The 15,882-nt window shown below is 34.1% G+C and overlaps 1 protein-coding gene across 2 annotated transcripts; it reads right to left on the minus strand.

Moving 5' to 3' along the window:
- Positions 1 to 3,079: 3,079 nt before the first annotated feature.
- Positions 3,080 to 15,426, minus strand: LOC138700544 (uncharacterized). 2 transcript variants are annotated; one of them, XM_069827133.1, is made up of 3 exons: positions 15,274 to 15,426; positions 15,035 to 15,197; positions 3,080 to 4,463 (listed from the first exon to the last, which is right to left on the minus strand). In XM_069827133.1, the coding sequence occupies exons 2-3, from the start codon at positions 15,188 to 15,190 to the stop codon at positions 3,441 to 3,443; spliced, it is 1,179 nt and encodes a 392-aa protein (XP_069683234.1). In that variant the 5' UTR covers positions 15,191 to 15,197; positions 15,274 to 15,426; the 3' UTR covers positions 3,080 to 3,440. The 2 variants fall into 2 exon arrangements, with proteins under 2 accessions (XP_069683234.1, XP_069683235.1); XM_069827134.1 differs by having other exon boundaries at positions 3,081 to 4,463; positions 15,035 to 15,190.
- Between the last annotated feature and the right edge of the window lie 456 nt (positions 15,427 to 15,882).

Consider the following 15,882-nt stretch of genomic DNA (forward strand, 5'->3'; position numbering starts at 1 on the left):
ACAGGTGTATTGAACAAACAGTTTCAGCGAATTATATGCAACGTATATGAATATATTAAAAATACTCTGCCAAAAAAGGGACCAATAGTTGAAACTGCAAAGGCGGTAGGACTGAGTAGACAAGCTGTTAGTAAAATAATAAGAAGAGAGTGGAAAACACCTCAGAAGATGCGCAACAAAATACAGAAGTTTAGAAAAATCGATAATTTTACTTGCAATATAGTTCGTAGGGAAGTTTACAATTTTTTTTTGAGAAGGGACAATCGCCAACCGTGGATGAATTACTAACCGAACTACAAAAAAGCGCCAGTTTCCATACAAAGAAACCAGTCTTCGGGAAATTTTACGAAATCTTAGTTTCCGTTTCCGAATGCTCAACAAAAGGTGCAAAATTATGGAGTCTTCCAGAATAATAGCGTGCGATACCGATGTTTGTATAAACTGAATAGTCTAAGGTCTGCTGGATACCAAATAATGTTCTTAGACGAAACTTGGTATGACACACACGACGTGGTAAGGAAGAGTTGGGATGATGTTGTGTTGTCTTCAGCGCCCGTGTCTTGGGATAAGAGAATTATGATACTTCATGCTGGAAGTAAGGTTGGATGGGTTCCCAATTGCTTGTATCTATCATCGAGAATCATTGGTGACTCTTTGGCTGATTCACATGATGAAATGAAATCAGCAATATTTGAGAACTGGTGTCAGAAGAAATTAGTTCCGAATCTGCCTGGAAGAAATTGTGTTATTGTCTTAGACAATATGAGCTATCATAGCAGATTAAAATATAGTGTCTCTACCATGTCTACTGGAAAAGATGATACACTAAGTTTTATGAATGATCATAACTTGGATATTCCGAATCCTGTCCCCATAAAAGCAGTATTATTAGAGAGGACAGCAACATAAAGAGGGAATTTGTTATTGATGACATTTCACGAGCCCATGATCGTGAAGTATGCCCCCTTACCATGTACTCTGAACCCGATTGAATTGGTTTGGGAAAAAACTGAAAAAAAAACAGGTAGAAAAAATATGACTCCGTCCAGGAGTGATATTGTGTGTACAGTTCTGCGGCAATGTACGGTAGACATTCTACCAGCTTTGTGGGAAAAATGTGTTAAGAAAACCATAGAAATTGAAGGAGCATACATGATGAGGTATAAGCCTACTGAAACTGACAGCAGTAGGGTAAAGTAGCATAAATCGCACCGCTTCCTAAATGGTACCACTGCTAGTTTGAAACAAGTTACTGTAGTAGTGTAGTACTGTTACAATCTACCATATGAACTTCCACCATGTCACTTGATTTCTGCCACTTCTTTGTGCTAGCAACGTGGTGATAGAGTATTTATTATAATCGCTCAGGTAGATGTAGTCTATATTTAGCTAACATTTTGTAACTAAATAACGGATTTCTATACAAAGGAATCCATAATCTTAAGATGTTAATGGTTAATAGAAATAATAAAGAACATGTAACTTAGTACGATTTTCGAACATGTGGTGATTATAGGCTAGGCCTATAATGAAGGAAATAATAACTTATGACGTAGTTTCTTAATTCGCACCACTTTGTAGGTGCCTAATTCGCACCGGTGCGATATGAGCGACTGTAGCAATTCTAGCCGTACAAAAAAGGCCAAAAAAATTTTAACTGAACGAGGAATACTTCAGGTGGGTGCAATATCAAGTGGTGAAAAGGGTGTTAATACAACAAGTGTGTGTTGTACAAGCGCACCAGATATTTTGTGCCACCTATGAAAATTGTTAAACGTCAAACAGTGCATCCTACATTATCAGCTGATGTTCTTCCAGGATCGTTATTTGTTTGCTCTGATTCAGGTTACATCAACAGTGAGGTGAGCTATTTGTCGAATTGCTCAAGCATTTTATTTGCCACTCAAACCTGCCATAGAAAAAAGTGCTGCTTCTGTATGTCCACCTATACGAACCATTCCACAAATTTAGAAGCTAGATTATCTCGGGAAAATGATGTGCTCCTATTTCAGCTTCCTAGTCATAATACTCAGAGGCCCAGCATTTAGATGTTTCTATCTTCAAACCATTTCAGACAGCTAAATCATGAAGCAGATCTTAGGTGGCTTCGAGATCATCGTGGAGAAAAGGTGACGCAGTTTACAGTTTAAACTGCCTGGTGAAGCACATGGCAAATGTGTAACAATAAAAAAACGCATTCAGGAAGTTTAAATGTTAGGTAATTTATGCTCTATTTTTTCAATTTCATTCGAAGATGGGTTACTCTCTTTCATTAATTTCAATAAAATTGTAATTTTCATTTATTACATTATTCATATTAAATACTGTTCAATATGTTCAATGTTAAAAGCTTTCCTTCATCCCGGTTAAAGAGGTGCGATTTAAGAAACCGCAGGTGATATTTAGGAAACTAGTTGCCTAAATGGCATCATTGACAAGTGTTTCGAAAATGTCATTCTACTTCAAAAATAGTAAATCAAATTCAAGGATTCTTTTTTACATGAAAGGTAAATGTTCTGGGAATGTATTTCTGTAAAGGACTGCAGAAAATAAAAATTGTATTTTTCAATAAAAATTATAAATGCTGAATTGGAGCGATATACGCAACTTTCCCTAAGTTCGTCATACAAGTGTGCGAAACCGACGAAGGTGCCGAGGAAAGTGCTGAGGACGAACATTAAGGTATGTGATTAAAAATAATAATAATTAAGGAGTTAAGAATGTCAATGTACTCCTACATAATAATAATAATAATAATAATAATAATAATAATAATAATAATAATAATAATAATAATAATAGCCATTTCACAATATAGCAAACCAGTACCTATTCTTATCGAGGAAGTAGACGTGACAACGTGACGCTTAAAGTGAAACCTACAGAGCAATAATCGGTCGACAAAATTATGTTTTAAAAGCACACCGTACGTTACCCCCCCCCCGAAAAAAACCTCAACCAGGTAACTTTTCCCATCCAGGATTTGAACCCGAGTGCGCTCGTACGGTCAGGCATGCTAACCGTTACTTCACAGCGGTGGACACTACAGCATCAAACAAGCATAGGATGCTATACACGTAAATCAATATGTAATAAAATAACTTAGATATGCTTAAAATGTTTATAAGAAGTAGAACGATTATATAATTTTTTGCAATGAAATTTGATGCCAATAAATCACAATAAAGTGACTAATAATTCTGCTTAATGAAGATTGCTCATTTTTTTAAATTTCCAACTATCGCCAAAGTACTCACCAAAAATTTCTTAGACTGTCAGTAAGATCTACATACAATTAATGCTCCTTAAATCTGAAAATCGAAATTTTAAGGACTAAAATAATTTCGTTTTACATTACATTGGAAAAACAGTGGTAGTATTACATGTTGAAAAAAATGTAGTATCTAGAACAATAATTAATTATAATTTTTTGGAAGGAACTAGATTTTCGGCCTCGTAAGTCCTATATATCCCACGAGTTCTATAGGTCTTACTCCCGGTATTTCTTCTTGAACTGTATCCACCAATTCCGCATGGTAACCTCTAACTCTAGCAACTGCAGCTTCCTCAGCCATTATTCCTTCTGGAAAAGCAGATGCCGCATCTTCAGCCGCCTTCACAGCACCGTCATAACGACAAATAGCTTCAGCTTGTGCCAATTTATCAACGGCTTCTGCAAGCCCAGAAGTATAGTAATCAGGGTGTAAACTTCTCGCAGTCTCCACAGCACTTAGAGTGGATTTAGATTTGACGTCTCTTCTTGTTCCACAAGCAAGTCTGTTTGGATCACCACTGAAAAAATTGCTTGCATAAGTATCCATCCCTTGATAATCCTTTCTTTTCTTGAGCTCTGCATTTACTGCATCATCGAACATTTTCATTGGTGAGGGTTTCTTGCAAGATCCTGTACCCCGTAATTTAGTTTCACGAGATTTTGGAACTTCAAAACTTCTTGTTTTTATAGAGTCCATTCTTTGTTGCATTCTCCCATGTGGACTCCTTATAATTGTGCGTCTAATACCTTCATCTCTAGACGCGCTTATTGTCTCCATACCTGATGCAGACGTAGGAGCCTCTGGAAATACATCTTCGGAAGATTCCATGGTCTTTGAGCTGAATCCTTGTGACTGTAAATTTAGTCTAAATGCACGGTTGTCAGATGATCTGGGAACTGTCTGTTGTATATTCAATCTATATTTTTCTCTTTTACTTTTATCATGCTCATGTCTGTACACTTCAGGAAGTCTTTCCTTTACTTTCTCATCTTCTCCAAACATCGGGAGTTTCCTAACCGTTTTTGATTTTTTATTATACTCAGTCCATATTTCTGCTTCTTGGTCAGAAGTTTCTTCATAACTAATATTTGGGTACTCATCTTCTCTTACTCGTCTCATTATGCCGCGTCTTGGAGGTGTCAAGGGCGAGTCTGGTGAATCCTCAATCGTGGAAGGCAGCCACTGCTCCTGCAGAAGTATGTAAATCAGTACTCAGATCATTAAATTTAAGGATACTCAGAGATGAAATGTTATTTTTCTAAACCACTCAAGCCAAAATTATCTACGTCATGTGTACAGTTTTTATGTTGCATGTGAATAGTGTTTGCACTAAATTTCATCTCATTTGGTGTACAATGTATGAATTACAATACTTCTGTAAGTTAAATTAACTTTCTCAAAAATCGCTACTTTTCTTATAATTTTCAAAGTTTTTGTGTGTCAAACCAATTAACCAATATTGTGGAGAACTGTTGATTACATCACCCAAAAAAATATATTTAAACGAGTAAGCGGATATCTGTATAGATGTTACGTAAACAATTTAGCTGACAAGCTAAATTGTAAGAATAGATACTGCCCTAATACTACCGATTCAGCTATTCGGTTTGTTGACTTAATGTCGACATTAATAACCTCAATGCGAAAGTTATTGTATGAAAGAGTTAGTTATTATGTAAAAGAGGATCTAAAATTAAATATAAATATGTCTGTTGTAAAAGATAATTGGATGAATATAGCAGCATGGACGATATATACACTTGTTTATTTTAGAGTTAAAAGAGAATTTCAAATTTAGCAAGTAAATAAGTTTTAAGGTTTAAAATAAACGCGATTGGTTGAAACTTGCACTAAAACTAGACGTAAGTGGAAGTTAAGACAACATAATTTGAATAGTTATATGATATAAAATTCTTTATTTAATTGTATATTTATTGTGTATAATTACTACTTGTGTATATCTTAGTTTTAATTACTAAGTTTATGTACTATTTTGTGAATTATTAATAAATACTTACATCACCGAAAAACTATCTCGATAAAGTATATTTATTTCAAAATCAGGCCTTAATATTAATGACTAAAGCATTAAATCCACCCCAATCGTTGCCATACAGATTCTTACGAATATTAGTAAGAGATTGCCATAAAGTTATTGTGAGAAATTAAAACAGAATCCTATTCCTCAAAGGGAAAGAACTTCATTAATAAAGACAAGCCATTAAATAGCATTAGTATAGACCACTGGCTATAGAAATAATTGAAACAAAAGATACCCACATAAGGAGTGGTTATAAATTTATACAGGTAGATTCCTTATATCACAAGCAAGATCAGCAGAGTTCTCTATGCCTTTTACCATCCTGTAAGAAAATATACAACAAATTTTGAAGGATAAGTTAGTGCTATATATTATATATACCTCAGCAAAACTCTTATATAGATTAAATAAAGTCCAAAACTGTCATATTAACATATTTAAGGGTAGCCATAAAAACTATAATTTCACAAGTCTACAGAAGGCGCTAAATTTCAAGATTGAAAGAAGCTCGATTACCTAACTAAACTACACAAAAAATTTGTTTGCAGTGGATTCATTCCCATTGTGATATAAAACGAAATGAAACAGTACATTATCTGTAGACTTTTTTTGTTAAAATGGGAACTGAAATTTTGCAACATTCTAATAACGGACTCCCATTTTACTCTGGAAAACAACTAATCAAAAGTAAATTCAGATCTAACCAAAAACAAAATACGAAGGGAGCAAAAGATTAAATTAAGGAAATGTTGTTGTATAACCCAAGATAATACCCCAAGGGACATATACTAGTAAATCTGCTGCCACTATATTCAGGTTGATAACAGTCATAATTGTTTGGCAAACCACCTGCTCAGGATAGAAATTTTCCATACAACCATCTGCAAATTCGGTGACGCAAACAAAGAAATGAACATGAAACACATAAAAAAACGCACAACGTTGCTACAAAACGATGACATTGTACAAAAATACTGCAGTGCAAGACGGCAAATGACTTCATTGTCCAATGCATAGACATTGTACCACCACCACCACCACCACCACCAAAAACAACACCATATTATGTGAAATAACAAATGAAAATAACTGTTTTTGGCATTTACCACATAAATTCAAAACAGCAAATTAAATAGAATTTTAGAGTAAATATTGTAAATAATAATAATTTTACATTCTTAGCAGTTGTAAACTGTCACAACAAGAAAACTGCTCTTCTGTATTTTGTTTCACATTTTGTTGTAGTCTGTATTCACTTTCAGTCACTATAGGCATCATGTAAGTAGGCTTGTCCTTGTGCACATAGACCATTATCGTCATTGCCACCTTTCTTTTATAGTTTGTGAAACCAGCTGCTTGATTTCTTGATTTTGTAGGAAATTTTAAAAATGTACATAGCCCTAACAGACCACACGCCTACTATACACACTAACCTACACAACATTAGTAAAGAAATAATTACTAGTTATATGAGATGACCATCATTTAAAAACACTATAAACAACTAAAGTATACATACTGTACTGTAAGTAACCAATTCCTCCTAGAACACAAAGCCACAGAGCAATTTTGGCAACAACGAATTACGTCACAACATGTGGGCTCGATGTAGGCTATTGAAATGTGAATCGAAATTTAAGAAGACGCATTTATTCCGCTAATTAATAGTGTTAAGGATGACATAATTACCACAATTACAATACCGCAGTTAATAATACTGTTGTAAGGTACATAGTGACATTGGTGATTTTCCCTTTTGTAACAATGCATGGAAGTGAATTCTGAGAAGGTTAATATTGTGTTGACAAAATAAACGGAAAATTGGTCAGACAATATTGAGAATTTACATATATAATATCATCATCGAAACTTAACGTCTATTTTACTATGCTAAATTAGTGTGAAGATACACTATCTAAGGGAACTAAGAAGACTGATATGGATAGTGATATTTATTTTTCAGCCAACTTTACAATCCATAGTTACAGTGGATGTTTACATTTCTGCATTTCGATCCACCATCACTTTAATACCACCCTTTGATATATTCATTTGCCAAGTATTTCATGATTACTTTCTATTTTTTTGTTTTAACTGAATTGCTATCTGTCTCTCTCTATCTATCTTCTTCTATTCTCTCTCTCCCTACCATTTCCCACTTTCCTATTAGGCCTAAATATTGTACATTCCTCTTCCTAATTATTTCCGTTATTTTTTATTCTCTATTCTCAAATCTATCTACTTGTAATCATTCTTTTTTAGCTATTTCCTCCTAAATTATTTGTCTATATTTCTATTTTATATCTCTTATTTTCTTTACATCACTTATTATTTCCTCACCAATTTCCCTCTATTTATTCACGTACTTATCTCTTTTTCTTCGCTCTAACTCCTAAATTCCCTCTTTCCGTTTACTTATGTTTCTTATAGTTCCCCTGATGCTATTCTCACCCACAAGATGTAGGCCTAGCAATTGAATGTAATAAACTTATGAATTGTACCCTTTCTATTCTTTTTAAATTGTCATATTCCGTTGATAACTATGGAAATAAGATAAAACTTAAATACTTTTCTATCATAAAGTCACATTGCACATTTTGTCAAATCTGGTGACTTGGAGGGCTGGCGATCAGCGGCTGTGGTATGTTCAATCCAACGATATGATAGATGGTCAATTCGAAAATGTCTACATAACAATCTTTGTTGCCATTACTTTGAGTTTCTTTTCACAAGTTGCAGAACACAAAACGATTTATGTTGTGAAGTTGCCAATTTCCAACAATGTGACCGATGGCAACAGAAATAATACGTTTTACGAAACTAAGAACTTTGAAAGCTTGACCACCAAATGACATGTACCTACGATTAATTAATATTCACTTAATCGTATAAAAGTGTCGCCATGATTTTGAACACAGCGTATTATTAAAATACCTACTATGACAACATTCACAAATAGCTCATTTATAATCAGCAGAAAGAAAAACATGGAAAACATCACGCCAACAATGTAGAATCTTCCTTAAGAATCAGTTTTGTAAACCTCTACTTTCCAATGAAAGTGCTGCCTTGAAAATGACATTTGGTGAATTTTATAACAAAAACTTAGATAAGATATACTGGCTTTCTCATAGACTAAAGCTAATAATGTATTTAATACAACTTAATTTGCAACGTGAACGTGGAGTGGGCGTTTAAACGCACAGAGCATGTAGGATTTTAAAAATTACTCTGAAACTGCTGCTCAGAGGGGAATAGCGAAATGAAAATTGACCACAACTCTTTATTTATACTGAAGAAAAAAAAATAATTTTTTGAGCAAAAATAACAACCCGGGTATTTCAACTAGGTACGCTTTTCAAGTAATGTAAAACTTAAGTTAACCGATGTTTGCATTATAAATATAATTCCTACGATACAAAAAACCAAATTCAGATTATGGTTGCGTCAGGTTGTTCTCAGTGTTTTGCTGTCTTTACTCGGCACACGCAGCCAAGGACAATGGATTTTGAAGGGCCGATAGAATCCTTAGCATAGATCCTTCTGAAAAGTACGTGTTATTGATTTACGGTATGTAAAATAAAGTTTAGCTTAATGTAAAATCAATAACATCTGCTTCTCTTCCATCCACTTTCTCTGTTTCCTGAACAAATATCTTTAAAGTGACTGAGGATGTCTCTTTAAGTCCTTAGAAACTACCAGCAAACAAATCATAAAAAAATTTAAACTTGTGACGTGGAGTAATGTATCCAATATTGGCAAGGAGATAGATAGTTGTTGGCAGTACATTATTTGATTAAATATAATAAGCCAAATACAAGAATTGTACTAGTCTATATATTCCAGCTGGTGGGTAAAACATTATCTACTTCTTGGCTACACTATGAATATAACATATTCCTTCTAGTTTGCCATAGTTCTCCGTTGAGAAAATAGGTAATTAGTCTAATGTTTTAAAACTCTTGAAATATTAACGAATTAAGGTATCTAATTGTATATTTCTCAAGAAAGTAAGCCTATATGCTATTATAACTACATAATTATTATGGTATTAATTATTAATATTGTTAGATTAAGGTTTTTAATATATTTTCCCATCGTTTCTCAGACTTTCACAATCATTTTAGTTTGGAAAGGCTGGATGTCAAAAACTATAGCAATATTTTGTTTTATTTCAGTTACAGGTATTTTCTGACATCTGTATAATTATGTTCCATGCTACATTTACGTGCCCAACCGTACTGTGAGAAGCAAATGGAGTCAATGTAAGTTGCATATTTAAATTACTTCGACTGTGCGAAGAAAATTGAGATGTAGTCCTGGAAGAAACGATTCTCATGCTTTGGAGGCTCCAGTTGACGATGTTAAAATCGATGTTACGAAGAAAGCCTACAGCAAAAATATAATTATCTTAGAGCAACAAGTCAATTATATCTGAAATAAAATTCCATGAAAATCAAACCTGGATCAAATCCAATTTTATATCATGAAGAGTAAAGGACGCATGAAAGATGTCATACTACGTGTGAAGAAATTTTTACAATTAAATAAGGGAGATAAACCTTTTAAGGAAAATATGGTAAATTCGTCCCCGAAATAAGACAAATGTTCCGAGATAGATTTGTCACCGATTTCAATAACAAATTAATACACACAGAAATATAGTCAAAATTAAAATTAAATAATAGTTATCAATGTTAGAAATCAGTTGCTTTCAATCGCGGCACATGCAACGAACGGCAAGCGCCTCGCAATAAGCAGTTTCCCCCTGCAGCCGATCCTCAACAATTCAGAAACAATCATTTGAGGCTATGTTCAGTGGTGCCAATCGTACCATAATTATAGAACGCATGTCATAAATATATTGATTTGAGATGGGAAGGTCGACAGTGGCCTAACTCCCCGAAAGCCACATGATGATACCATAAATATACAAAAATACCGTAATTTGCTTAGTGGTACAAACATATGAAAATGTTATATTATTATTGTTATATTTCTTTCAATTTAATGTACAGGATGAATCAAAAGTCTGGAACTATATAAATATCTTCCATATGCTTGATTTTCGATTACTATAGGTGTTTCCAGTATTTGTAACACCAAATGCTCTACCAGTTACACATTAGATTTTAACCCTCAACTATATAAAAAGCTGCCATTTTGGATGCAACTTTGAAATTTTAAATGGAAAGGGGGTCATGTAGATACTCAAAATTATGTGAAATTTTCTTTAAAAAACAATGGTGCAATCTGTTTTGCGATATTTCTAATTGTTTTCAAGTTATTTAAAGATAACTGTCATAATGACACAAACATTAATTACTGCATCTACAAATATTTTTTACAGTACAAGGAGGTTTTCAAAAAAGGTATTTTTATGTAATTCTGGTAACTAACTAAGGAATTCATTTCCTTCATTTAGTAATCAGGAAAGATATTTTCTTGCAAGATGTTCAAATAAGAAATGGTACTCAGGTTCTCCTCAATAAAATACGGTCCAACAATACGATTTCCCCAAATTCCGCACCAAACCATTATTTTACCAGCACCTTGTATTTTCATCCAATCAATTTGGGTTTATGTCTGACCAATAGCGTGTGTTATGTCTGTTTACCTCCCCATTCATATAAAAGTTTGCTTCATTACTAAAAACTATCTTGGATTCAAATGTCGGATCCTGTTCAATTTGTTGTTGAGCCTAAAACACAAAATTTAAGATGTCTATCAGGATCATAAATAATTAAACATTTTTAAACTGAACTGCAAAATGGCCATCATGAAAATCAAGAAATTCCTTACAGGAAAGCTTCAAATAATCACAACAATGCAATTGAAACTGTCACACGTTAACCAAACAGTAAAGCAGGAAATGTTAATTACCAGAATTCCAAAAAATACCTTTTCCAAAACCTCCTTATACTGTATCATTTACAAAATACCTGTAGATGCAGTAACTAATGTTTGTGTCATTATGGCAGTTATCTTTAAGTAACTTGAAAACGATTAGAGATAATATCTTAAAACAGATTGCACTATTATTTTTTAGAAAATTTCACATGATTTTGAGTACCTACATGCACCCTTTCCATTAAAAATTTCAAAGTTTAATCTAAAACGGCGGCTTTTGAATTAGCTGAGGGCTAGAATCGAATATGTAATGGAGAGAATTTTGGTCTTACAAATACTGGTAACACCTATAGGAATCGAAAATGAAGTATACGGTAGATATTTATATAGTTCCAGATTCTTTATTCTCCCTATAGTGTAACAATTGCCAAATGATTATCAGCATTTACATTAATTTTATTGCAGTTGAATTTCTTCCTGCAAAGTTACCTGCAACGAAGTCCAAAACTCGCAGCTCAACAATGACTAAGTTATTCGGATTATTTTAAGAAATTCTGCTTCCAATTATTTTTCATTATTAAGATCATTAACTTTTATCAATAGAAGTATATTACCATAATATTGTAAATGCACCTGCCAGTTGTTCACAGTGAATAATTCATGTAATCGCTGTTATGGAATTTAGTAATACCGAAACAGCGAGGTGATGCTTGCAAAACAGTATACGGTAAACGTCCAAAACATCGAAAACATATGTGCAGTATAGAATTTGTTGGAAAAATGAATGTGAATTCAAGCCTTGGTTTATGCTTGTATTCAAGACCCCTTGTAAACTTTGTAATGATTCCATGAGAGCAGATATTTCTGTTATACGCAACCACATGAAAACAAACACGCAGCCATCTCATCAACATTGTTGACAAATTTCTCATTTGGAAATTTGTAGACCACGAAGAGGACTACTTCAGATTTTTATGTATTTCCATGCACAAGAATAGGTCTGCGTTCAGTTATATATATTTTTTTAAGCAAATACTTTAGGGTAAACTAGGGTCTGTTGGATAGTCGGGCATGTTGGACACTCCGTACTTTAATGTGTTACCACGCCACTTGTGGGCACCACATTCTGCTAGAAGTCAATGACGGAAGTAGCCCCACTCGTGCCTACTTCCGTCATTGACATCTAGCTGAATGTGGTGCCCACAAGTAGCGTGGTAACACGTTAAAGTACAGAGTGTCCAACATGCCCGACTGTCCAACAGAACCTAGTTTACCCTATATGAAAAAATAATAGCTACTCATAATTGTTATTCATAATTACATTAAAGACATCATAAAATAGTTGTTCTCATAAGTAAGGGAAATAAATTGTCACATACAATAAATGTCTTCTTATTTAACTTTATTTTTCTCGTATAAATTACTATAATTTAGAAGTGTTGGTACCATTGAAAGAAGCTGAAGAACGAAGAGGACTGAAGAAAATTTGAAGCAAATTTTCAAGAGAAAGCCGCTACATTAGAATCCACACCTGAGAATAATAAAGAGTACTGGACTCATTAAAAAATTGTATATCGACAACAGCAGAAGAAACAATAGGATATACAGAAGGTGTGAGAATTAAGAAACCTTGGGTCACGGGGAAAATGTTGGAGAAGATGGAAGAGAGGAGAAAATGGAATAACATAATCACAGAAGAAGGTAGAAGAAAATACGGAAAACTAAACAATGAAGTAAGAAGAGAAACTGATAAAGCAAAAGAAGAATAGATGAAAGAGAAATGTGAAGAAATAGAGGATCTAGAGAGAAAAGGAAGATATGGTTTAATGTACCGCGAAGTAAAATGTTTGGATTTCACAAATAAGAACAGGAAATCCATGTGGTCGATATAGGACGACATCGGAAATGAAATAACAGACAACCAAGGAATACTAAATAGATGGACGAAATATGTAGAAGAGTTATATGAGACAAGGAATCGTCCAGAAGACTTAGCTGTAGAAGACGAAGAAGCCGTATCAAAAGACGAAAAAGGATTTTCTATTTTAAATGAAGAATTTGAAATAGCGTTTAAGTAAATTAAGAATGGGAAAGCAACAGGAGTTGATGGAATCCCTATTCAATTAGTGAAATGCTTGGGTGAGATAAGAAGCAAATTCTATCATTATGCAACGATATATTTGAAAACGGCGAATGGCCTGAAGATTTTACGAAGATAGTGTTGATTCCAATACCTACCGAAGAAAAATAACGCCAAGAAATATAAGGAGTTCAGGATTATCAGTCTAATTTCTCACTCGGCGAAGATTCTTCTGCGAATACTGAATCATCGTTTATATTCTGAGATGGAAGAACAGTTGGAAGAAGAGCAGTTTGACTTCAGGAAGGCAAAAGGTACGAGAGATGCAATTGGACTGCTGCGAACAATCGGCGAAAAATAACTAGAGAAGAATAAAGAAGTGTAAGCCTATAGGCTATATAGTATTTGTGAACTCAGAAAAGGCGTTTGACAGAGTGGATTAGAATAAACTGATGGGAATCCTAAAGAAAATTGGTATGAACTGGAAAGAGAGAAAACTGTTTAGTAATCTTTATATGAAACAACGAGTCAAAGTCAGGATAGGAGAAAAAATGTTAGTAGGAAGTGAAATAGGGACAGCAATACGTCAAGGATGTCCTTTATCACCTACAATGTTCAACATCTACTTGGAGGATTTAATGAAGAACTGTTTTCAGAACATGGGGAGAGTGATAGTAGGAGGAAGAAGGATAAAGTGCATAGGATTTGCTGATGATATGGCGTTGTTAGCAGAAGAGGAAATGATACTAAAGGATATGCTGCTGGAGCTAAATGACAGCTGTGAGCAGTATGGGATAAAGATAAATCCAAATAAGACGAAGAGCATGGTCATAGGAAGAAAAATACAGAAGATAAACTTCCGAATTCTAAATGAGGCAGTAGAGCAAGTGAACAGCTTCAAATACTTGGGTTGTACTATAAGCAGTAACATGAGCTGCTGCCAGGAAATCAAAAGATTGGGTGAAGAAAGAATGATCAGATCAGGAAGAGGAAAAGAAATTGGTTGGGTCACTGGCTGAGAAGAAACTGACTACTGAATGATGTACTGGAAGGAATGGTGAACGGGAGAAAAGTACGGGGTAGAAGAAAATATCAGATGATAGACGACATTAAGATATATGGAGCATATGAGGAAACAAGGAGGAAAGTAGAAAATAGGAAAGACTGGAGAAGGCTGGGTTTGTAGTAAAAGACCTGACGTTGGGCAGAACACTAAATGAATTAATGGTACCATACTGAGTGGCTGTTAACTTGGCATCACTGGCTGTGTCTACGAGATTAGTTAGTTTGAATTTGAGTGTGAAAGTGTGAAAAAGTCATAACAGAAATGTACTGCAGCAATGCATCATGGTTTAAAAGAAAGTGTCATTTAATTGACTCGTTGAGATTGGAATTTCCATTTATTATACATGTTAATTTAGAGGACGCAGCTCTAGTGAAATGTACCGTGTGTAGTTCAGACTATAGTTAATAGACGAACATAGAAATGAAGCTAGGATTATTCTGAAATGATCTTTATTCCTAAACATAACCCCCTTGAGATTCACACTTGATCCGCCGGTGCTGTAATGCTGTTATAACCTTCTTGTACATACTGTGATAAGTGATTACAAAGAAAGAGTTTTACTGAGAGAATACCGAAAATAGATTATAAGACATAACGACGGTTTCAATTAAATGTATGTAAAAATTCTTCATGCCCTTTGTTAGCGATATCTAAAAAACAGGATTTTAGCTAAAGCATGGTATTATATCGAGGTATTTTTATAGAAATTAAAATAGCGTTACTCTGTCCGGAAGAATGAAAGTTTCATCCATGACAACTCCTTCAGGTCTCCGTGTAGTTTCTGAAGAGCCACAGGTTCCACCACAGCAACCACCGCCACTGCCACCACCATCATAACTACCCCCAACACCTCCACAGCTACCACATCCACACGACATCTGAAAACTAAAAGCAATGTAGTAATGTTGCTTAAGCTTCAATATTCGCAAAATAACTAACGATCACAACTAAATAAAATTACCTTGTTAAAATAAATAATACTGGATTATATTGTTGCCGAAAATAAAGATAGTACGAATTTTTGCACAAATGATCACATGTTAACTATATTTTGGTACCATATATTTTATTTGAATTGTCAGATATACTAGTTTTAGTTAAACTAGAAATTAGTTCGGCGCCATAATTATTTCTATGTATGACGTAATGAAGAATGAAACTAACAATAGGCAAAGGCAACTGATTTTTCTTTTTTTCTTGCTTTATTTATAGACGCCCTATTCAGTAATGTATCGGAATTTTAACGTCTGTGTTAAGTAAAATTCCAGAAAATCAATATCATTACATTAATACAATCATAACATTGATTTAAGGCATTTACAAATAAATTTATAAACGGTAAATTACTGACAAAAGCACACGAATTGAATAATGGGAGGGATGGGATGATAAAAGAACGCGTCTGCACTTTACCTAAAAAGACGGATGAAACCAAAGCCAACTGATACTTGGAAACATTCTGCAATGTATGAAGGGGTGAAAATGATATACAATTTTGCCAATTTAGCGTTTTTGTCGCTAAATCTGGCGGCTTTTATCTGTTTCTCTTCGACAATTTCTTTCAATAGTC

This window comes from Periplaneta americana, chromosome 5 (genome assembly GCF_040183065.1).
Source record: "Periplaneta americana isolate PAMFEO1 chromosome 5, P.americana_PAMFEO1_priV1, whole genome shotgun sequence".
Classification (NCBI taxonomy): Eukaryota; Metazoa; Arthropoda; class Insecta; order Blattodea; family Blattidae; genus Periplaneta; species Periplaneta americana.